The sequence below is a fragment of the Phoca vitulina genome, unplaced genomic scaffold (genome assembly GCF_004348235.1).
Source record: "Phoca vitulina isolate PV1807 unplaced genomic scaffold, GSC_HSeal_1.0 scaffold18, whole genome shotgun sequence".
Lineage (NCBI taxonomy): Eukaryota > Metazoa > Chordata > Mammalia > Carnivora > Phocidae > Phoca > Phoca vitulina.
The window spans coordinates 16,386,743-16,410,378 of record NW_022589721.1 but is presented as its reverse complement, the minus strand read 5'-3'; the positions used below and the strand labels follow the sequence as shown (position 1 = coordinate 16,410,378).

Here is a 23,636-nt window from a genome sequence, read left to right as displayed (position 1 = left end):
ATTTTAAACAGAGGGAACGGAATGCAGTGAATTGGTTATAATGGTCAAAGATGAGCTGAGAAGCCAGCCCAGGTTTTCCTCCCTCTTGCCCTACGGTCTCCCCCAGTGTCTCCTGTGTGCAGAAGCCATGTGACACAGAAGCCCCAAGTAATCATCCCCTCGTGATACGTGATACTGAGCAAAGTCACAGGGAATGGATTTGAGGACTGACAGCACCAGGACAGGCCCAGGAAGGCACCTGATGCATCTCGAAATTTCTAGTGGTTAGCACACAGTAAGTGCCCAATAAATATTACATTGAACAGAATGAATGATCAGCACGTGGCTCTGATACTCAACTTTGTGTGTTCTGTGAAGCAAGTTATTTTATCACTTTGAGTGTATTCCTGAACATAAAGGAGAGACAATGTAGGTTCCCCATTTTCATCTTAACAAGTAGACGATTCTGATCTTTCGTGTCTCCCCAGAGGCTCTGTGTCACTTTCAAGAGCTTCTGTTCTCATTGTACAAGACTCTCTGCTCAGTAGCTTTATTACCCTGACCCCCAAGACTGACTCTGGAAGTCACTCTTTTGAATGAGCCTTTCATGTCACATGGCTTTAAAAGGATTTCTTTCTTTGATGGAGTACAAGAAACGAATACACTTCATGGCATTGGTCCCAAATATGTTGCTCTAGGATATCGCTTTAAAATATTTAATGATTTATTTATTTATTTGTTCCTTTATTTTTTCAATAGATAATACAGACATGTGGTTTACTATGCACAAAAGGACATGCAGAAGCAACCACTGTTACCAGATTTCCATGTCAAATTGTCAATTTAAGACAATTATTTCCCTGAAATTTCCAGAAGGCAAATGTATTCATTTCCTATGCCTGTAATAACAAATTACTAAAAACTGAAAGGCTTAAAACAACAGAAGTTTATTCTCTCAGAGTTCTGGAGAGATTTAGTCTGCTCTTCCTAAAGGATCTAGGGAAGAATCCTTCCTTGCTTCTTAACGTATCTGGTGGCTCCCAGCAATCCTTGGCATTCCTTGGCTTATAGCTAGTTGCAGCACTCCAATCTCTGTATGTCTTTACTGGCCTTCTCTATGTCTGCGTATCTCTGTATCCTTTTTTTTTTCTTTTCTTTTTTTTTTCTTTTTTGAGAGAAAGAGAGAACGTGCATTCATGAATGGGGAGAGGGGGCAGAGGGAGAGGGAGAGAGAGAATCTTAAGAGGCTCCACACCCAGCATGGAGCCCGACATGGGGCTCGATTTCACAACCCTGAGATCACGACCTGAGCCAAAATCAAGAGTCGGACACTTAACTGACTGAGCCACCCAGGCGCCCCATGTCCTCTTATAAGAATATTAGTCATTGGATTTAGGGCCACCCTAATCCACGATGACCTCATTTTAACGAATTATATCTGTAAGGACCCAGTTTCAAATAAGGGGTCACCTTGAGGTCCTAAGTAGACATGAATTTTGGGGGGACATTATTCAACCCACTGCAATAGGTAATGATGCTTCTCAAGTTACTCCAAAGATCATACATATATGGTGGCAAGGGTGGGGGTAGTCAGTGATTAAAAATACAGATTCCTGGCCCTATCTCAGACCCACAGAATTGGAACCTCCATAGAAGGAGCTTAGAAATCTACAGTTTTAACAAATTTTCTCATTGTGTCTAATCATTAGGTAAAGCATGGAAAAATCCTCTTTTAAAATAATCAAGCAAAAGCAAAAATCCCAAAGCATAAAACTTGATCCAATAGACTTGAGGTCAAATACTGGCTCAGTCCATATTTACTAGTTAATAACCTTGGGCATTTTATCTAATCCTTTTGGGGCTCAGTCTTCCTATCTGTAGGATGGCAGTAATAATAATGGTAGCTGAATTGTAGAGTGGCCAGAAATGGGAAGGTCACATGTATACAGATTCTAGATGTTGGAGAACTAACGGCTAGGAGGCAGATCTGGGACTTGAACCCGGGACTTCCGAGTCCATGTCCATTGTGCACTTGCCACTGAAACCTGTCTTGCTTTTGACTTCACAGAGGAATTGTACATAGGAGTCCTTTAAAGAGCTAGTTTCTCTCAAGGAATATTAAATTTGATTCTGTTCACAAGGCCATAATATATGCACACGTACCAGAAAGTACTTAGTGAATAGAGCACTGTGTGATTTGACACCTTGGTGACACATTCTACTTAGAATCATCTACTTACCTCGCTACCTGCTAACCCCTAACAGATCTATTTCTCAAGCTACCAGTCATCCTCAGTCATCACACAGATATTACCTGCTCTGGGCAGTCTTTCCTGTCTCCATCCCTCCAGATAGAATCATTGCTATTATTATTCTGAGAAACCCTAACCATCATTTTTTTTTGGCTTTTGCTATACTAAGACCAAGGCAGTAAAGTGACAGGACTGGGCTTTGAGCCCAGCCCTTTCTGACTCCAAAGCTCATGTGACATAGAATTATCACTGTACCCTCTCTCTCTCTCTCTCTTCAAACCCCTCCCAGTGTTATCCTAACCATTCTGTATGCGGGGAGGGAAAGAAAGCCTATTTCTTCCACTGAACTGTGACCCCTTCCAGTCATTCATTCCAGAGCAAAAACCCTGTCTCATTCGTTGGTGTGTCTTGAAGTCTCAAACAGTGTTTCTCAAGGTGCGATCCCAGACTGGAAGCATCAGCATCACCCGGAAATTTGTTAGAAATACAAATTCTCAGAGGTCTTTATGTGGGACCCAGTGATCTATAGTTCAACAAGCCCTACAGGTGATTGTGATGCACACTGAAGTCTGAGAACCACTGTAGGATGACAGCCCCTCCCAGCTGCTTTCCAAAACACAGTGAGATTCTCAGACGTCTGTGTACTCTTTTTTTAAAAAAGATTTTATTTATTTATTTGAGAGAGAGAATGAGAGACAGCACAAGAGGCAAGAGGGTCAGAGGGAGGAGCAGACCCCCTGCTGAGCAGGGAGCCCGATGTGGGACTCGATCCCGGGACTCCAGGATCATGACCTGAGCCAAAGGCAGTCGCCTAACCAACTGAGCCACCCAGGCGCCTACGTCTGTGTACTCTTAACAACCATTGCTGAAGCAGCTTGATAGCATGCATGGCATTCACATTATCATTGCTTGCTTCTCTCTCTGAACTGATGCCTTTTTGCAGGGGTTTGATCTAGTGCATACTTAATAGCCAGGACCTTACACAATGCCTGACACATTGTAGGTGTTCAATGCACGTCTGCCAATAGAATGCGTGAATTCATGCGTACAGGGAAGCTAGACCTGTACTTTCGGGAACATGATACATTTTTAGGATCTGGAAGGAACCGTAGAGAACAGTTTATATCAGAGTAAACTGAAGCTCAATTGAGAAGGTTCCCAGGTTAAGACAGTGACGTAGTGGAAAAATGAAACATGAATGAGGTCTCAGTATCTTCCAGCTCCTTGTGACTCAAAGTGTGTTAGAGACAACAAGCAGCAATGCATCACCTGATGGCTTGTGAGAGATACTGAACCTCAGGCCCCACTCCAGGCCTGTTGAACCAGAGTCTGCCTTTTAATATGATCCATCTCATTACAGTTTGAGAGGCACTTTCATTTTAACTCGATCACTGGGCTTTCACCAAACTAATCTCTCCTCCTTTAGTCAAATGTCCTTTTTTTTTTTTTTTCTGGTTTGTTTTCTAGAGCTGAAATTCAATTTCCTAGTGAATCCACAGGTGTGAGGAATTTATTAAGGAGGGGGTGGTGTTGGGAAAATTAATTAAATTCACCCAGTGCCTTGGAAATAAAGCTTTAACAAATGATGAGGAAAAGTTCCTTCAGCGCAGATGGGATAACTGATTTCTCATTTAGAAGAGCACCCACCCTGGCTCAGATCCAGGCAAAACATCAGCTGCTCCAGCTCATGAAAGGTCAACATATTGCTTCGAATGACTTTTATGAAATGCTCATCTCAAAATTGGAAGCACTGTGGAGATGGTCATATGTAATCCAACTCCTTGATGTCATCAACCTTATACCTTTACCCCAGCCTGCTTTGGTCCCTGAAATTCTCGGAGGCAGGGGGACATTTAAGGCTTTATGTCCTCCTATCTGAAGTAGAGCCAGCTTTCTATCCTGGTTATGGGAGCGGAGTCATAGCATGAACTAGAGAAGTCAACAGCTCATCAGCATAAACCATTTCCCTCTAGAGTTTCAACTTCTGCCCCTAAGTCTAAGCCTAAGGGCTGCTTAAAATTAGCAAAATCCTGTGACTCGAGGTTCTTATTTCCTCCAGCTGTCCTTTATGCATAAGTAGTGATGGTGTTGGCAGGCGCCATTCAAAAAGAGGGAGTGTTAAGAGCACGGATAATATACAAGCCCGATAATCGGTTCCTTCCAAAGTTGTTTGCTGTATCTGGACACTGATGCCAGGAAGGCAGAGCCCCTTTTGGGCGGGTTCATCTTTACAAACACAGTAGCTTATAAATGCCTTTGAACTGACATGAAGTGAATATGGTCTAATCTGTCCCTTAATACATCAGTGATGGTAAATGCCATAATGCCTTCATCATGAAGACTATCATGCTGAAAAGACTTTATCTTAAAGACTTCTATTGATGGGCAAGGTACAAGACTTCCACTTGGAGCAAAACGGAGTAACCTGAACTAGATTTATCCTCCCTCCTACCTGAAACAACCAAACGCAGGTGAAACATGTGCTTGAGACCTTGGATTTCAGGCAGTGGTTCCTGAGAGATGGGAACAAGACAGTCCCTGAGATTGCCCTAGCTTTCTGCCTTGAGAGAGTTTTTGGGCAATGGCACAGGGACAGAGCACCCCAGTGGAGCCTGAAAGGCCCCCTCAGTTGGGAAGACAGGGAGGAGAGAGTCCAGGAAGACCAACACAGCTAGCAGCCACAGGGCAGGCAGGTAGTAGAGAGGAGAGAGCTGCACAGAGAGGATTCTGGAGATTTGAAGAGGATCCCCTCAAGGTGAGCGGAGTACTGATCAGCATGCGTATGAGCAAACTGCGAGAGACCAAGGGAAAAATGGCCCCAAAGGATTAGAGGTAGCATTGCTCAGCACTCACATAAGGCCAGGAATAATGCCTGTCCTGAGGTGGGACTGGAAAATGTCATGATTCACAGGAGTAGACAGAGTACAGAGTGCACGGAGGGACAGAATTCATCCTAGATGGAACACCACCCTAGTTCTACCTAACAAGCCTTAAAAACAACACCTAAAAAGATAAAATGATTTCCAAGTAACTTAACTGTGTCCTGGAAAAAAACAAAACAAAACAAACAAACAAAAAACACTCAAGAATATTTTTAGGACTATAAACATATCCAGCACTCAACAACATAAGATTCGCAATGTCTGGCATCTACTAAAACATTAGCAGGCATGCAAAGAAGGAGGAAAAATATGTTTCCTGATGAAGAGGAGAACCAATTGAAATTGACCCAGAAATGACCCAGATATTAGGATTAGCCAAAAAGGACATTAAAACAGTTCATGTAACTGTATTCCATACATTTAAAAAGCTAGCCAAAGACATGGAAGATACAAAAAAGATCCAAATCAAGCTCTTGGAGATGAAAATTACATTGTGTGAAATGAAAAATACATTGGATGATATTAATAACAGAAGAGACCCAGTAATAGAAACTGTCCGTAGTGAAACAGAGAAGATAGTTAAAATTTTAAAGACATGAACAGAGAATCAGTGAGCTATGGTACAAAGTCAAGCAGCCTAATATACCTATAGTTGGGTCCTCAAAGGGGGCAGAGGAAGAAAAACTTTCAAAGAAAAATTGGCTGAAAACTGTCCCAATTTGATAAAAACTATAAACCCACAAATCCATAGAAGCTCAATAAATTCTATATATAAGAAACATGTAGAAAAGGGACACCAAGGCACATTATCATCAAATTGCTCAACACCAGTGATGAAAAGCTTAAAAGCTGCCAAAGAAAAAAGACACATTACATAGAAAGGAACAAAGAAAAGGCAACTGCTATAGATGAATGTTTGTGTCCCCTCCCCAGCGAATTCATATGTTGGAACCTAATCCTCAGTGTGATGGTGTTAGGAGGTGGAGCCTCTGGGAGGTGTTCAGGTCATGAGGGTGGGGCCCTCATGATGGGGTTACCGTCATTAAAAGAGATCCTAGAAATTCCTGGTCCCTTCCACCAGGTGAGTGCAAAGAGAAGATGACCCTTCTCCTCACCAGACACGGAATCTGCTGGAGCCTTGAACTTGGACCTCCCAGGATGCAGAACTATGAGCAATAAATTTGTGTTTATAAGCCACCCAGTCCATGTTATTCTGTGATAGCAGCCTGAGTAAACCAACACAGCAACTTATTTCTCCTTAGAAGCAATGCAAATGAGAAAGTCAAGCAAGATTGTTCCATGTACTGAAAGAAAAAAACAAGTGTCAAGTTAGAATTCTATATCTAGTGAAAATATCTTTCAGAAATTAAGGTAAAATAAAGACTTTTTCTGACATACAAAGGCTGAAAGAACTTGTTACCTGCAGGCCTGTAAAAGGGATGCTAAAGAAAGTCCTTCAGGCAGAAAGAAAATGATGCCAAATAGAAATATGGGCCTACAGAAAAGATTGGCTCTGTCTTGTTGAGAAGACATCTCTCCCCTCATTAATCTGTAGGTGCATTGCCATACTCATCGAAATCACAACAGGTTTTTTTTCTACAGAAACTGGAGAATGGATTAAAAAATTCATATGGAAATGCAAATAGAATATGCATATAGAAATAGCCAAACAGCTTTGAAGAAAGCAATGTTGGATGATTCACACCATATCATTCAAGAGTTTTTATAAAGTTTACAGTCATCAAAAAAGTGGAATAGTGACACCAAGATAGATAATTGGTTGATGGAACATAATACGGAGTCCAGGAAGACTCCTGCATAGATACGCAACTGATTTTTCAAGAGAAGTACAAAGGCAATTCAGTAGAGGAAGAATAGTCTTTATTGTGAGTAGTTCGGTAAAAATGGGATATTCAGATGGAAAAAAAAAAAAAAGAGCTTCCAATCCGTGCCTTATACCCTATACAAAAACTAGTTTAAATGTGTCATCAACTTAAATGTAAAACCTAAAACTATCAAACTTCTAGAAGAAGACATAAGAGAATGCATTTGTGGATTTGGGTCAGTCAGAGATTCTATATATGGCAGGCACCAAAATCGCAATCCATAAAGAAATGTTGAAAAATTGGATTTCATTAAAATTAAAACTTAAGAGAATGAAAACACAAGCCACAGACTGGGAGAAAATATTTGCAAAGCATGTATCTGATAAAGGACATATATCCAGAATATATACATACATATATATATATATATAAGCTCTCTAAATTCAATAAGAAAAAAGCAATAATACCTTTTTTTTTTAAAAAAGGGCAAAAATTCATAAAGACACTTCACCATAGAAGATAGATGGATAGGAAATTAGCACAAAAAAAGATGTACATCATCGGTCATTACAGACACGTAAAGTAAAACCACAGTGTGATACCATGATGCAATTTAATTTGGCTAAAATTAAAAACATTGATCATATCAAGTGTTGACAAAGATGTGGAAGAATTAGAACCTCCATCCACTGCTGAATGGGAATGAAAAATGGTACAATCACTTTTTTAAAAAAGATTTTATTTAATTAGTCATCTGAGAGAGAAAGAGCGAGAGCATGAGTGAGGGGAGGGGCAGAGGACAAGGGAAAGAAAGAATATCAATCAGACTCCAGCTGAGCATGGAGCCCGACATGAGGCTCGATCCCAGGACCCCGAGACCATGACCTGAGCCAAAATCAAGAGCCGGGCCCTTAACTGACTGAACTACCCAGGCGCCCTGTTATAACCACTTTGATACAGTTTGGTAATTCCTTAAAATATTACACACCTATGGTATGAATCAGCAATTCTACTCCTAGCTATTTACCCAAGAGAAATGAAAGCATGTATCCATAAAAAAACCACAGATGTTCCTAGCACCATTATTTGTAATAAGCAAAAACTAGAAAGAACCCACATGTCTATCAAGAAGTGCATGGATAAACAAACAGGGGTGTATGGTACAATGGTTACTACTTGGTCATAAAAGGGAATGAATTATTGACACATGCTACGACATGTATGAATCTCAAAATAATTATACTATGTAGAAAAAAGGAATATATACTAAATGATTCCATTTATTAAAATTCTAGATAATGCAAACTAAGCTCTAATAAGGGAAATAGAGGGAAGAAGAGTCACCATGGTGGGTATACATATGTCTACACTTACTACATACTGAAAGCCCAGTTCATTGTCTGTCAGTTATATCTTATCAACACAGTTAAAAAAAATCAGTGCAGTTATAGAAATAGTTTTTAAGAAAAACTGGACTATTTGCTATTCTTTAACACCCTTAGCATCTCTGTCCCTGGTCATGGATGGTCCCCACAAACTGGAATGCCCTCCCTTCATTCCCCACCTGTCAAAATCCTTTATTCCATGAGCCCCTTCTCAAATGCCTTTCTCTTCCTGAACTATTTCCTGATGCTTACCCTCCAACATGCCTCCCTTGGATACTCTATGCTTCTCTAATGGTACACCTGTTGTGCCCTGTATTATAATTATTTTGGTACCATCCCCCTCACTAGGCTTTTATAAATGGCTTGGACTACATCCAGCTTATCTTTGTATCCCACTGCCTCCTCCCATGCCTAACAGACTCTTGCATCCATGCATGTGTATTTTTGAATTCGATATTTGGAGGACATGTTTTCCCAAAGATACAAGTATTAATTCGTAAATTAGATGGTCACAAGAGAACGCTCTTCTTACTTTGCTGTAGTTTAACCTTTAATATCTAATGTGGTCTTTCCTTTGCATTTCTACTGCTGCCACCCCCGTCACTGCAGAGATATCCTGGCCAGTCTCCGTGCCTCTAGTCTGTCCCCTCCAATCCCATCTTCCCAGTGTGATCTCACTAAAATACGGCTTGATCACATCACTTGCTTAAATGAAATTCTGTTGGTGTGTCCTCATTGGACTCTCGCGTTTGTGTTCCCACTTCCTTGTCTACCTCTCCCCTAAACTTTTTCTAAGCCATTAAAGAACTATACACAGTTTCCATAATGTGCAATGCAATTTTCCCCTTCGGTCCTTTGCTCAGGCTGCCCCTCTCCCTGGGATTCTCCCCTTGGCTATTCCTCCTCCTTTTTGATTTAGCCAATTTACCCTCTTCCTTCAAAAGGAAGGAAAAATAAAACAAGGTAAAAACAGAGAGGAAGGCAAACCATAAGAGACTCTTAACTCCAGAAAACAAACTGAGGGTTGCTGGAAGGGAGGTGGGTGAGGGGGGAAGGGGTAACTGGGTGATGGGCATTAAGGAGGGCATGCGATGTCATGAGCATTGGGTGTCATATGCAACTGATGAATCACTGAACTCTACCCCTGAAACTAAGAATACACTATATGATAACTAAATTGAATTTAAATAAAAAAAGTTTAAAATAATTAAGCTTTAGGATTATCACTGTTCCAGGGGTTATATTTGTTATAACTCAGCCCACTCCTGTTTGTAAGATGAAGACACTAGGATGCAAAGAGGTTGAGTTCTTCACTCGAGGATGCTTGGCTCAGAGCCAGTGCAGAGACCAAGGTCGACTGACTCCGTTAATGACGTTCTAACCACTGTACTATGTGGCCTGTCCTGGAGAGCAATCACTGGGCTCTTGTCTACCAGCCACTCCCTTAGCCCCATGGACAGTGAGCTCCTCGAAGGCCACGGCTATGTCGTTGGACTCAGTGTCCCTAGACCCAGCAGACTGCCCCGCGGAGAGTAAGCATTCAATAAATATTTTTGAATGAATGATTCAGATGTGATTAAGGTTATCTGTACTTGCCCCACATAAGTATCTGGTTTCTTTTCTTTTTTATTTTTTTTCAGGGGGTATCTTGAAATCTTGGTGTAAAAGCAGTCCAGGCTAATTGATAACAGCCCTCATGCAGATTGCCCAAAGGTACAAAGCTGAAAATAGAAAGTTCAATCAGTTGACTGGCACATCTGGAGGGAACACATGTTTGGAACGCTATAGACAGAGGCAGGCTTCTGAGCAGCCCAGGAGCTCAGCTCTTCCTGCAGCAACCACAGGATCAGGGCATTCTCCTCTCCCCTCCACGGCCTGCCCACCTCCCCATTCCTCCTCCCCGTGCACCTCATTTCAAGAAGCAGAAAGCTTTAAGTAAATTTCCTTCATGCGTAACAACTTTTCCGTTCTACTATTTTAACACATATTTTCTTTAAGGAAAAAAATAAAACTAATAAAGTCAAAACAAAATTAAACAAATCTAACCCACATCTTTGCTCCTTCACAGAGAGGTTGACTCTCTTCCCAACTTGTTTGGCATCTTGGCATTTACTGTAAGAATGAAGAAGATTGAATTTTATGTAGCGTGACCTTTTGAGACTTGGGATGATCATTAGCATTATTCTGATTTGCACCTTCTCTTGCAACCAGTACAGAATTGCATGACAATTTAAAACTTGTCTAGATAGTTCAGATATAGGTTTTTTAAAAATAGCAATTTTGTGGGTAGCTGATTTGTTTGTGCTTGTTTAAATCCTTCAAGTAATGAAATGATTATTGCTATCTACAAAAGAGGTGAACATGTCTTTGAGCAAAGGCTTCACAGAGAAAGTAATTATGAAGCTGTCATTTCCATAAATACTTTGACAGTGAAATATGTACAAAGTATTACAGTGACTGTTTCAAATGCAGGAAGAGGTACTGGCCCCAAATTCAGGACCAGCTCCCTGGAAAATTGTAAAGAAAGGTACGTTGGCCTCCAGCGCATGAGCTCTGTGTGTCCATCCTCTGAACTTGGATAAGCATCATTGTTAGGAATTCTGGATTCTAGGTTCAATAATACTACTACCTGCAGTGTGACCTTGGATAAATAAATCACTTCTCCTCCCTAGAGATTTTTCACCTTTGAAATGAGTGGTTGGGGTAAATGACCTCTAAATTCTTTCTGGATTGCTAATTCCGTCTTTGATCATTCACCTGTTCATCCATTTAACTAGGATCATTTTGGTTTCTGCTTCCCCTCTTCATCTAGTGCCCCCTCCCATGCTAACTAAAATTGCCTATGGTCTTTTCCACTTTTCTGAACCCCATTTCCATGGCTAGTCTAGTCCCTTCACGTGGTAGAGCCTGTTCAAATCCTTGTCGTCTCATCCAACTTTTGCCTCATCTTTACCGTTCTCACGGGGCCCTCTTCTCTGCTGGGTGGTGGCTACTAATAATCGTTGTTGAAGGATATTAATGGCTTAATGGCCTTCCACCGGTAACACATCCTTCTCTATATAGGGGCACTGGAGAAACAGTGCTTTTGTCCTTCTCCCCTTTTCTTCTCCTCCCTCCTTAAAAAGACTTAGTAGAAATTAAAACAGAACAGATGAGCGATATTTTGGGTTTGGTGAAGTACTATTACTATGTATAAGCATCTGCGGACTTCACAGTAGTGAATTATTGCTTAGTTTATTAAGAACTGAATAAAAGATTGTTCCTAAAACAGATACAAATTATTCTCTCATGGTAAGAATTTTTCATGTTATTTGAAAATTTAAGAAAGTGTGTGCTTGTCCAAGATTGCTAGACTGTAATCTCAGGGATCACAGAAACCATATCGACGTTCAGTTCCCTTCCTCTCATGTGCTTCATGCCATGGCTAGGTACTAGGCACTCGAAAAATAATTGATTAATTAACGAATGACAAGCCATCTTGTAATTTTGTCCATGAGTCAGACGGAAATGAATTAAATGGCATCCACTTCTGTTCTGACCTCTCAGATAGAAGTATTCCTTATTGCTTTATGTTGTGTCATCTCTTGACCCTGATTTACAAATTTACAAGTCTGCCTCCTCTTACGTCCAACCTGGATAAGGCTGGCAAGATCACAAATGGATCATTTTAGCCCAAGAAAATTATGTATGACAAATTGTCTGATAAACAAGATAATATGAAATAAACTAAACACTTCAGAGTTGACTACTATTGCACATTATCCATGGAAACTGTCCTTCTGGGACATTAAAACATGTTTGACTTTATTTATTTAAATACATTAAATAAATCTTACGATGTAGAACTGAAGCACTTTATACCATAGAATTAAATTTCATTATTCAAGACTGAAAGGGTTAATGTGTAGTAAGGGAAAAGCACAATGTAAAAGGAGACAGTTAAAGAACTTTGACAAGGGCGCCTGGGTGGCTCAGTTGGTTAAGCGACTGCCTTCGGCTCAGGTCATGATCCTGGAGTCCCTGGATCGAGTCCCGCATCGGGCTCCCTGCTCGGCAGGGAGTCTGCTTCTCCCTCTGACCCTCCCCCCTCTCATGTGCTCTCTCTCATTCTCTCTCAAATAAATAAATAAAATCTTAAAAAAAAAAAAAAAAAAGAACTTTGACAAGAAGTTAGAAAGGGAGCCACCATCGAGTCTGGACAAACTTTTAGTAATAGACGGAGCCATCCATTCACTTAGCCCAGGAGAAACTTATGGGTTATGCCCCTCTGTGTCAGGCAATAGGGGGATATTAACATAATATATATCATACCCTCAAGGAATTTACAGTCTAGAGGGAGAGATAAACTATGAAGGGATAAGCCTTGAAAGAGAAATTATTGGATGACAGAAAGCCACGACTGTCTCCAAGCTTGGGGCCATCAGGAGCTACTTGTGAGAGCTACATTTCAAAATGCTTTCTAGAAGAGTGCTGCCAATCCCCACTCCCATATCCATGGCAGATGTCAATATATGATGATGCTACTTTTTCTCACTGAGTCTAGAATGAGACCTCAGGCTCTTTTTAATATCATTTCAGGGAACTGTTACCATTTGATCAAAGTTGGCCTACAAAGTAAAACTCACATCCCATCCTAGACCAGTGTTTACCCTAGCTCCGCTGAGACAACTTGTAATTTACAGTCTGGCCATCTCTTCTGAAGGTAGATACCACCGAGGTAATACTGATAAAACTTGGAGACTGAATGGATCCTGGGAGAAGAGGACAGGAGACATCAAGAACGATTGGGTCATCCAACCTGGATTATTGGAAGATGTTGATTCCGTGAAAATAAAATAACCATAGAAGAGACAGACTCTGAGTCTATGTATACATTACAAGTTTGAGGTTATTACAAGATACCTAAGTGAAGGTGGAGATATTTACCCAAACTCATGTTTCTTGCCAAATCATTTTCAATTTTTTATCTTAGTAAGAGACACTGTCATTCATTCAGCTGTCTAAGCCAGAAAACTCCTTGACACTCCCCTCTTCCCCATCCCTCAAAGCTAATCCATCATGAAGTCCTATCAGTTTTATTTTCTATACACTTTCTAATCCATGTACTTTATGCCATTTCTACCACTACGTATTGCGCAAGACATACTTAACACTTAAAGCTGTTGGCTGTTTATTTGAAATTCAAATTTAGCTGGGCATCCTATATTTTTATTTGCTAACTCCAGCCCAAAATAATCTAATTCGGAAGAAGCAAAAATAGATATTCGGACTGCAAATGCTATGCTCTGGACTGGACTCTGGGATGGACTGTTTATGCTGTCAGTGTAGGATATTAAGAATCTAGAGACGAATGTAAATTTATTTGACCTGCATAGCACATTGTATATTTAAATGGCTAAAAAAAAATCAGTTGAGCTAGGTCAATTCACAGAGTATTCTGTGAGGTACAGATGAAGTCTGTAGTGGAAAAACAAAATGTTTTCTCTAGTTTGACATTAGCTGACTCCTCTTCTAAAACTTTGATAATGATATCATTCCCCTAGGAAACTCAAAGTGCTGAAATTCTTCACATATTTTGTAAATTTATGTGTTACTGAAAAACTGAAAGCTAGCCAACATGAGAGATATCGTCAGGTTCCCTCAGAGCCTAGTAGAATACTATATCATGCATGACCTGTTTTTGAAATGGGATTTTGTGAAAAATAGCAGAACACCTTTTCTGGCTCCTTTTCTGTTCACTGCTCGCACTTGACATATTCCTTAGGTGATCTCATTAGCTCCCATCATGGCAGCTGGATTCCAAAATCTGCATTCTTAGCAGGGGATTGTAGTTTCGGGCAATAGAATCAACTCTGGCTGAGGATATGAGAGTGCTCACATATTTCCCGAAGAGTTCAGAGAGGCAGGCTAAGCTCAACACCCATCCACATTGAGAATGCTGTTCTAGAAGAAATCCCGCTCTTGCTGCCACTTAACAACCATGCCACAGTTCGCACGACTTCCTTAGCTTGCACCAGTAACAACTCGGGACTGGCCAAGCTCCCATTTAGAGCTGGATGCTTCCGCCGCCATACTTGCCAAAAGAGGGATTCCATACACAGCTACTTTCTCACGGTGCGTCCTTGCCATTTTGAGTGAGTGGCTCTGAGCCCTAGCAGCAAGAAAGACAAGGGAACTCGAATTCTGGCTTCTACCATGGGGGAAGCTCAACTCATAATTTGGAAAACTTTCCAAATACACAGGAAGGGTGTCTGAAAGATATTGAGCAGCAACCAAGATGAAAAATGTTCTCTACTCTTGTAAGCAACAGACCACCTTCTACAAACATCCTACTCAGTGGAGCATAATGATTAAGACACAGACTGTGCAGTCAGACATGCTAGGGATCCAGTTCCAGCTTTGTCTCGTACTGAGTGGAAGAGTGAACAAGCTAGCCCCTCTGAGGTGCCAGCTTCTCATCTGGAAAGTAGACACACTAATACCATTCACCTCGTAGGCTGGTGGAAGGGACAAAATGAGGAAAGTGAACACCTGTGGTGGTGGAGTTTTCATCCCTACAGGACAAGTTCTCCTCCTCATTATGAATATTGTAAATACAGATCTCTTATCTCTTTCTTTTGAAGTCTTTTAGTTACAACCAATTTGAGGATTTAAAAAAAGAATCCATTTTTTTTCTAAATTTTTCTATGATGTTTTCTTGTCTACATAAAGCTATTTTTCCTCGTGAAAAGGGGTACAAACATTCCTTTTCTTAAAGAAACTTTCTTCCTCATCTTTGATTACATTGCAAAAAGTTTAGAAATTCAAGAAAAGCAGAAAGGTGGAAATAAAAATACCTCAAAATTCAACTGTGTAGAGATAGCCACTATTAATGGTGTGCCATACATTTGTCTGTGGGGAAATATTTTGTATCAGCCTTGGGAATCACAGGTTCATGGAACTGGGAGCAACCATAATGACCAGGAACCACGTGGTTTGAATTCCCCTCCATTCCCAGTGGTTGCTGCAAGCCCGCAGGCCTTCTACTCCCGACTACCTTCATCTGTGTTTCCTCCAGCCTCACCTTGGAGGGGAAAGGTCACGGGAAACCTTTGTTGCCAGGTTGCAGGCTTTATTTATTAATTTTGCGTTGGGAGGCTTCAAGGTTTATGTGGCAGCCTCGTGTCTCTGAACAGGGGGAGTAGAGAATTCTGGGAAAATATTATTTGTCTCAGCGGGAGTCTTTAAAAGAGTAAGAAGGTAAGAAAATTACTCTTTTATTGCGACGTTTGCCAAATGATCTGCGAGAAGCTGTGCTATCATTCACCGGCTGTGCCAAGCTGGATCGAAACTGCCCGTCTTGGCAGCCAGCTCGAGTGAGTGTGTAATTCCTCGGGGTTGGTACGGGCCTTTATCAGAAAGAGTTCCATAGGCAGTATTTACATAACTGTGGTAGAGTGTGAGAATAAACACAGCTGTGGCATTGCCCTAAATATTTCCATTCAGCAGGGAATTAAAAGAGAACTTTATCGCTGAACTACAGATAAACACAATTCATCAAGCAGTGGTCAGTTCAACTGGGGAACAAAATAGGAGTTATAAAAGACTGGCCTGCTAGAAATAGCTCCATTCGGCCGTCCTGACTTTATTGCTCCCTTATTCGCTCCCTCCCTCCTCTTTCCCGGTTCCAGAAATGCAGGACTCATCAGCTAGCAAGGAGGTCGACTAGATTTTTTTTTTTTTTTTAATGCCAGGAGGGAAGTAGAAGGCACTGTGATGGACTGAGCAAGGCCTACTGTGAGCCTGCATGCTCCCGACTGCTTTATCTATGTCCCTCATTTCAGGAGGGTTTCCTTTTTCTTTCTGGTTATAGAATTGAATGCTGGTGGGGGTAAGGGTATTTTGTTGTTGTTGTTGTTGTTGTTGTTGTTGTTTTGCCAAGGAGAAGACTGTTTAACTCCAATGTATGTTGAAGTGGAAGTCTGATTGCCATAGTCCTAAGTGATCTGCATCTTACGAGTTACTTCCAGCATCTGTGTGTTTTACACATTAATGCAGTTCCCATTCAACTATGCGCAAGAAGTTACACGGTGTATTAGTTTTCTAGGACTGCCGTAACAAAGCGGGCACAAACTGGAAAACTTAAAACAACAGAAATTTCTTCTCTCTCAGTTTTGGAGGCCAGAAGTGTGAAATCAAGGAGTTGGCGGGGCTGGTTCCTTCCAGAGCTTTGAGGGAGAAACCATCCCCTGCCTCTGTGCTAATTTCTGGTACCTGCTGATCTTTGGCAATCGTTGGCTGTGGATGCATCACTCCAATCTCTATGTCCATCTTCACATTGCCTTCTTCTCCGCATCTCCGTGTCTTTTCTGTCTCTTAGAATGACACCTCCTTGGATTTAGGACCCACACTAATTCAGTGGGTAGATGAATGGAATAAGGATCTCATGCCCATCCTCACTTTAATTACTTCCACAAAGATTCTATTTCCAAATCAGTCACATTCTGAGGTTCTGGGCAGACATGAATTTGGAATGATACTATTCATCCTACTATGTACATGGTAAGCTTCCTGGGGACAGGGACACCCAACACATGCTAAACACCTGTGAGTTTTCTTGAACACTCACGTATAGGCACAACATATCTTTGTGTATGTATTTTTTTTTTTTTAAGATTTTATTTATTTATTTGTCAGAGAGAGAGACACAGTGAGAGAGGGAACACAAGCAGTGGGAGTGGGAGAGGGAGAAGCAGGCTTCCCGTGGAGCAGGGAGCCCGATGCAGGGCTCGATCCCAGGACCCTGGGATCATGACCTGAGCCGAAGGCAGACGCTTAATGACTGAGCCACCCAGGTGCCCCTCTTTGTGTATGTATTAAGAAATCACTGCATGTTTCCAACTCCATTTTGTAACTCGAGATTTATTAGGATTTTGTTTCAATGTGCATGCCTCGTTTCTCTATTAATGGTGTAGTTAGGAAAGAACTACCTTGCTTATATGTGCTCATATGTGCAGACAATTCAAAAGCATTGTATTCACTAATATAGTGCCTTTTCCCAGTTACTGAGCCAACAGAAGAGTCTTAAAATGCCAAAAGCATAAATGGCACCTGCTAATATCAGGATTTACAAGTCACAAAGCACTTTCACAATTATTATCTGGTTTGATGCTCTAGTAACCCCGTGAAGTTTTTATTATTATCACTTCCATTATAATCATCATTATCACTTCATCATCATTATCATCACCAGCACCACCCCTATGATACAGGGTAAAAAGATACTCAAGGCTCATAGAAATTATGTGACCTATTTGTGGTCAATGAGTCAGGACTTTTAGTTGTATTTGACAACCCAATTCAAATAGGTTTATGCAAAAAGGGGAACCCAGGAGAAAAGTACAAGGGTGTGCTGTATGTCAGGTATGGCTGGATCCAGCACTCTCGGCTCTGTTTTCCTCAGTGTTGGCTTCATTTGCAGGCAGGCCCTCCCCTCTTGATGGCAAGATGGCCTTCAGTAAATCCATGATTTTATCTGACCCCTCAGTAGATGTGATAAGGAAAAAACATCTCCTTAGCAATTACTCCTATAGAAATCCTGGGCCAAATCTCCATGACCCAAATTAGATCACACCTACAACATTGAAACCATTGAACCCCCAAACCATTGAGGCTGAGAATGGGGGTAAAGCCTGTTTCCAGAAAGGGGGAATGGAAACTGGGCAGAAGGAATCACAGATGGTCATAAGAGAGTATAGTTCATAAGTGACAGAGCTTGGATTTGAGACAAGTTGTTTTAACCTGCAGCCCGATCCACCTGCCCTTCCTCCTCCTCCTCCTTCTCTGCCATTCCAGTACAGTGAATACACAATGCATACATGGAACAAAATTCAGAAGACAGAATGTGAGACAGTGAAATCTCCTTTCTAATCTTGTCTTCGTGTGGCTCAATTTCCCTCCTCATTGAACCCACCTGGATACATTTCTCAGCATAGTCTCCACAGTTACAAGCATCTATAAAAATCACTTTGACATCATTGATCCCACACTACTCTCACTGTTCTATCCCGTGCTTTTTTTTTTTTCAAGATTTTATTTATTATTATTATTTTTTTAAGAGAGAGAGGGACAGAGAGAAGAGGAAGGGGGGGAACTGAGAGCATCTTAAGCAGGCCCCTCACCCAGCACAGAGCGCCACGTAGAGCTCTCGATCTCACAACCCAGAGATCATGACTTGAGCTAAAACCAAGAGTTGGTCGCCTATCTGACTGAGCCCCCCCCAGACACCCCTGTCCTGTGCTTTTTTTACTTCCATTGTATCATGCATTTGTGGTTCTCTGACTTTAATGACTTCAGCTACCCAGCCACAGTAGCATTTCCACCCTAGAGTTTTTCTTATTATCCTTTTCTTCCTCTCCCCACTCCTCCTCTCCCCTATTTTTACTTCATTTCTTCACCTTTGTCTCCTTCCATACATTTACAAATTGATGAAGTACTTATTGGAGTTGAAATTGCTTTTAAAAAAATGGCTTACATGAAATATGTGAAAATGGTTCTTTTGTAGTATGTTATCAGCAAAATCTTTCACCCTCACAGTTGCTGGTTGGCTCAGGCATTGAGAAAACAAAGGGGCTTTAGCAGATGTTTGTAGCTCTAGTGATGGTCCTAACTCCTATCAACGTATGCTCCTGAACATGGGCCTCTTGGGGCTCTTTTAGGTAGAACAGAGGTAGAGGGGATCACAGGGGATGGAGTATCAGGTTTGCCCCAAGTCATCCAAGATCTTGCAGAAGACTCATGCCGCTCTCCCCAAAGTTATCCTTTTTCCATTCCATGATGTTAGAAATAGTGAGATCCGAGAATTTACTTTTCTAGTAAGTTCCCCGGGTGGTGCAGCTGCTGCCAGTCGGCCGCACTTTGAGAACCACCACTAAAAGTATAGGACCTGCTAGTTTGCCCCAGAAATAGCCCAAGATCCTCCCTGTACTTCAGGCAACAACAGCCAATGAAAACAAAAACTCACACATTTTGGCTGAGATAAAAGTAATTCGTGGTGGTAGAAATAGTGGTGATTTGGTGAGGGGTGGGGCGGTAATAGCTGGAAAGGGGGCCGGAAGAGGACTTCTGGGACGCGTGTAGTGTTCCGTTCCTTGATCTGAGTGGCGGTTCCACAAATGCATTCCCTTTGCAAAAGTACATTTGTGCACTGCGATTTGTACACTTCTCTGTCTGTAGGTTATACTTAAAAAGTTTACTTAAAAATTAATGATGATAAATGCTGTTAGGGCCCGGGAGAAACAGGCCTCTGTATCATTAGCCTGTACGTTTGTTTACAAGTCAGCTTTCCTCTGGGGGTAGGCTGACAATCCAACAAAGATGTTCTTTGTTTCCTTTCTTCCTTGCTGGCATCATGTGCATATATGTGTGTGACACCTGGGGGATGGCAGCTTCCCAAATCATCATTTGTTTAAAAACAAATACACGTCTTCAAAAGAAAATATTGTAAATAAAATAGTTGCAGGTTTTAAATTTCTAGAATAACAGATCATGTTAGAATAATTTGAAAAGCATGCTGAGGGGCACCTGGCTGGCTCAGTCAGTGGAGCATGCAAGTCTTGATCTTGGGGGTTGTGGACTTGAGCCCCATGTGGGGGTAGAGATAACTTAAAAATAAAATCTTGGGGTGCCTGGGTGGCTCAGTTGGTGAGGTGTCCAACTCTTGATCTCAGTTCAAGTCTTGAGCTCAGTGTCATGAGTTCGAGCCCCACGATGCTGGACATGGAACCTACTTAAAATAAATAAATAAATAAAGTAAAAATCTTTTAAAAAGAAAAGCGCTTTGAGCTCTCATTAATGCTTTTTGAGAACCCTGATTGGTATTTGGCTATGTAACTTTACTGAAGAGTGAGAACTGTGGGCAAGAACTACCTCCCATTTCTTTGAAAAGTGCCCAAGGGGCATGAGATTTTTTTCTTCTGAGGACAGATGTCACCTAAAGAATTCCCTGTTTTATCACAAAAAAACCTTTGGAATCTTAGTGAGGAGTCCTGTTTTGCAAATTTTTGACCAAAAAAAAATGCTAGTTTTTGCTAAAACTCCCCCAGAGACATTCCACTTTCTAAATCATTCCTTTTCTACAATTTTAGTTGATGAGTAAAACAGTTTACTCACTCTAAAAGTTTGGTTTTGAATGTTAATGAGGCCAGGTTGCGTTGGGATTTCTGATTTTCAGGTGATCTGCAATATTGTTATTTTGAAACTCAGGAGCTAAGGACACTACTGAGCATGAGAATGAGACTTCAGACAGCTGTGGAAGAAAATGAGTGCCCCCCTATGGGGTATTGTCCCGTCTAAAGGAGAGATGCTGTAATACAGTAGCTAAATTGATGGGATTTTGAGCCTAACCAACATAGGTTTGAATCCTAGCATCACTGTGTGGCCTTGGGTAAATTCTCTCTCCCTCCAAACTTTAGTTTTTTCTTCTATTAAATAGGATTAATAATAACAGTCCTAGGGATATTAGGAGAAATACATATATAAATAGTAAGTATTCAATGCAGGGTAGCATAATAATTAAGGGATGAAATAACAAATGGATCATTTTTATTCAGTTTTGAATTTTCCCAATTCCTCTATCTTTCTGATGCAAAAGTGAATGTAAAATATTTATTTGCACGTATACATGAATGAATAAATGCAATAAAAATTAGCTGTCTAAAAAGTATAGGTGTGAAGGACAGGTTAATGGTTGCCAGGGATTTGGGATGACAGTGGAGAGCAGAGCACTGTAACTATCAGGGGTAGCTGGAGGGAGGGATTTGTGGGGTTGGAATAGTCCTGTATTCTGAGTGCTGTGATTCCCAGGTGATAAAATGACATAGAACCATACACCTGCATTGTACCAACGTCAGTTTCCTGGTTTTGATATTGTAGGGTATAATGGACGGAGAGTCCATTATACTGTCTATATATACTATTTTTGCAATGTCATGTTAATCTAGGAGTACTTCAAAAAAATATCTATCTAGAACTTCCTTCTTTTACCACAATCACAGTATGCAGATCTCATTTTGTATCTCAGGTGGTCTATGTGGAGTTCTGGAGTAAGCTTTGGTGTTTGACTTTTGCTTTCTTTTCTTATTCGGCTTTAAAAGAGCTCTTAGTGCGCCCTCTCCCCCACTGTGACCCCATCCTAGGCCCATTCGCTTCTTCATTACACACGTCCAAGGATTAAATGGTGGGTAAGTGTGCCACGGACAGGATTCCTAAGGAATGCAAAGTTTGGTCATCTTTCGTTCTTAAATATTCACAATTAACACTGAGCAGTAGGATTAAGCATGTGGCTGGATATTTCAGTCTACTTTCTGCAGGAGCAGCAAGCATGTGTACATTATTAAAATCCTCTGTGGATTGAGAGGTAAAGCAAATTAGTATCAGCTCACAGTTTGGAAGTCTTGACATGATACTATTGATAAGCCAGTCAGCTGAATAATAGGAAAACCAGACATCCTTAATTCAGGTGATCTGATGGTTGAATAACTATGTCCCCAATATCTCGACCAATGCCTAAGCACTCAGTGGATGTTTGTGGATGAACAAATGGGTGAATGAATGAATGCATGAATGAAACATTAAGACAAACCATGCAAAGCTGACAAACTCCAAAAGTAAGAGTACAGAATTAATTCACCTCTGTGGCCCAGGACTTGACAAAGCATGACCTACCAGGAAACGTTCTAACCCTTCTCTCTCTGCTTCTCTAGGCAGCTTGAAATCCACTCTCCAGATGCTAAGCACACGGTGATCCTAAGGAGCAAGGATTCAGCCACTGCCCAGGCCTGGTTCAGTGCCATCCATTCCAATGTTAGTGACCTGCTGACCCAAGTGATTGCTGAGGTCAGAGAGCAGCTGGGGAAAACAGGCATTGCTGGGAGCCGAGAGATCAGGCATCTTGGCTGGCTTGCAGATAAGGTAAGGAAAATGCTCCCCTAGGAGTAGACATTTCCCCCCCGGATTCCCCCAGCACTTGTTGCAACCATGAAGTCAGTTACCTCGTTCCATAGGCTGGATCTCTCATTCACAGGCTATTTGGACTTCCTGTCCATCTCTAGCAGGCTTGTGTTACACATGGGGGGCTATGTCCTAATCCGCTTTGATTCCCCGACGTAGAGTCCAATACGTTGCAAATTACAGGTGGTCACAGATTGTTTATCAAATGGATGAATGAGTGAGTAGATGCGTAGTTTGTCACACATATGAAGGTCAGGGAAAATAACTCAAATGCCCAATGGAGCTTTTGCCTTGTGAGGTAAGGAAGTGGAAAAGGTTGCTTAGAAAGGGGGTTTCTGTGAGTTTTCATGAACCTACTTATTAATAATGTAGATGCATTCATTTACAAATAATAGCAATAACAGCAAGGAGTCCTTAGCAACTACCAGGTATGGGCTCTTTTGATATATTATCTTATATTTTATCTGTATTCTTAAGCCAGCAGGCCCTGAAGGTCATCATTTGTGAGCACCTATTTTGTGCAAGGCACGGTACTAGGCAGGGGTGAAGTGTATAAGGATGAATGAAGATTTAATCTTTGTTCTCAGGGAGGACAGCTACTGTGGAAAAGGACCTGGGGTCATGTTAACACTGTCACTCTGATTTCTTTTCCCAAGCTACATGATACGTTGAAGATAGTAAAACTCACTTTGCAGCAGTCTGCTGGGAGTTAACCCTTCTCTTCATTTCAAAGGATTGAGCTTTTGCCATTATTCCTATACCTGATTGCTGTCCCTTGAACTTGACCTTGAGTGCTCAGGAACACTGGGCTTTTGGAACAATCTGACCTCCCAGTGACTCACACTGTAATAGGCGGTAAATGGGAATAATGATTGTCGCAATAAACAGCTTTTCTGCCACTGAACCATGTCATCTGAGAAGGCCCAGTCAAACAGCACTTGAAAATAATACTTGAACACAGCATTAGGCTGTTTTCCACCATTGTTCTTTGTTTGCACCAGTTCATGCCTGAGTCTCAGCCGCAGAGTTCAACACAGGGTGGGTTGTTTGATTTGGTGTTGTCCCATCTCTCACAGATTTCAAAGGATGAAAGGAACAATGCAAATGGTGGTAGCACCCAGAGTGTAATAAACAAAAACCGTAGGTAGCCTCTCGTGACCTATGTGCTGGGGTTCTTAATGAAAACAATATTGCAAATCAGGATGACATCATTTTAGAAGTCAACAGTCTCTAATACTCTCTACTTTTTACTTCCTCCAACTGTGTGGGGGATATTTTCATTGCAAATGACAGAAAGCTCACCTCAGCTTGAGCAAAAAAGGG

General features: G+C 41.3%; 1 protein-coding gene across 1 annotated transcript in view; it reads left to right on the top strand.

Annotated features, from left to right (window-relative positions):
• The window catches only part of SNTB1 (syntrophin beta 1), a 219,115-nt gene that overhangs the window by 111,682 nt on the left and 83,797 nt on the right, over positions 1-23,636 (top strand). Inside the window, exon 4 of the mRNA XM_032415603.1 lies at positions 22,067-22,274. Coding sequence (XP_032271494.1) covers positions 22,067-22,274 — 208 coding nt within the window. The remainder of the gene's footprint in view (positions 1-22,066; positions 22,275-23,636) is intronic.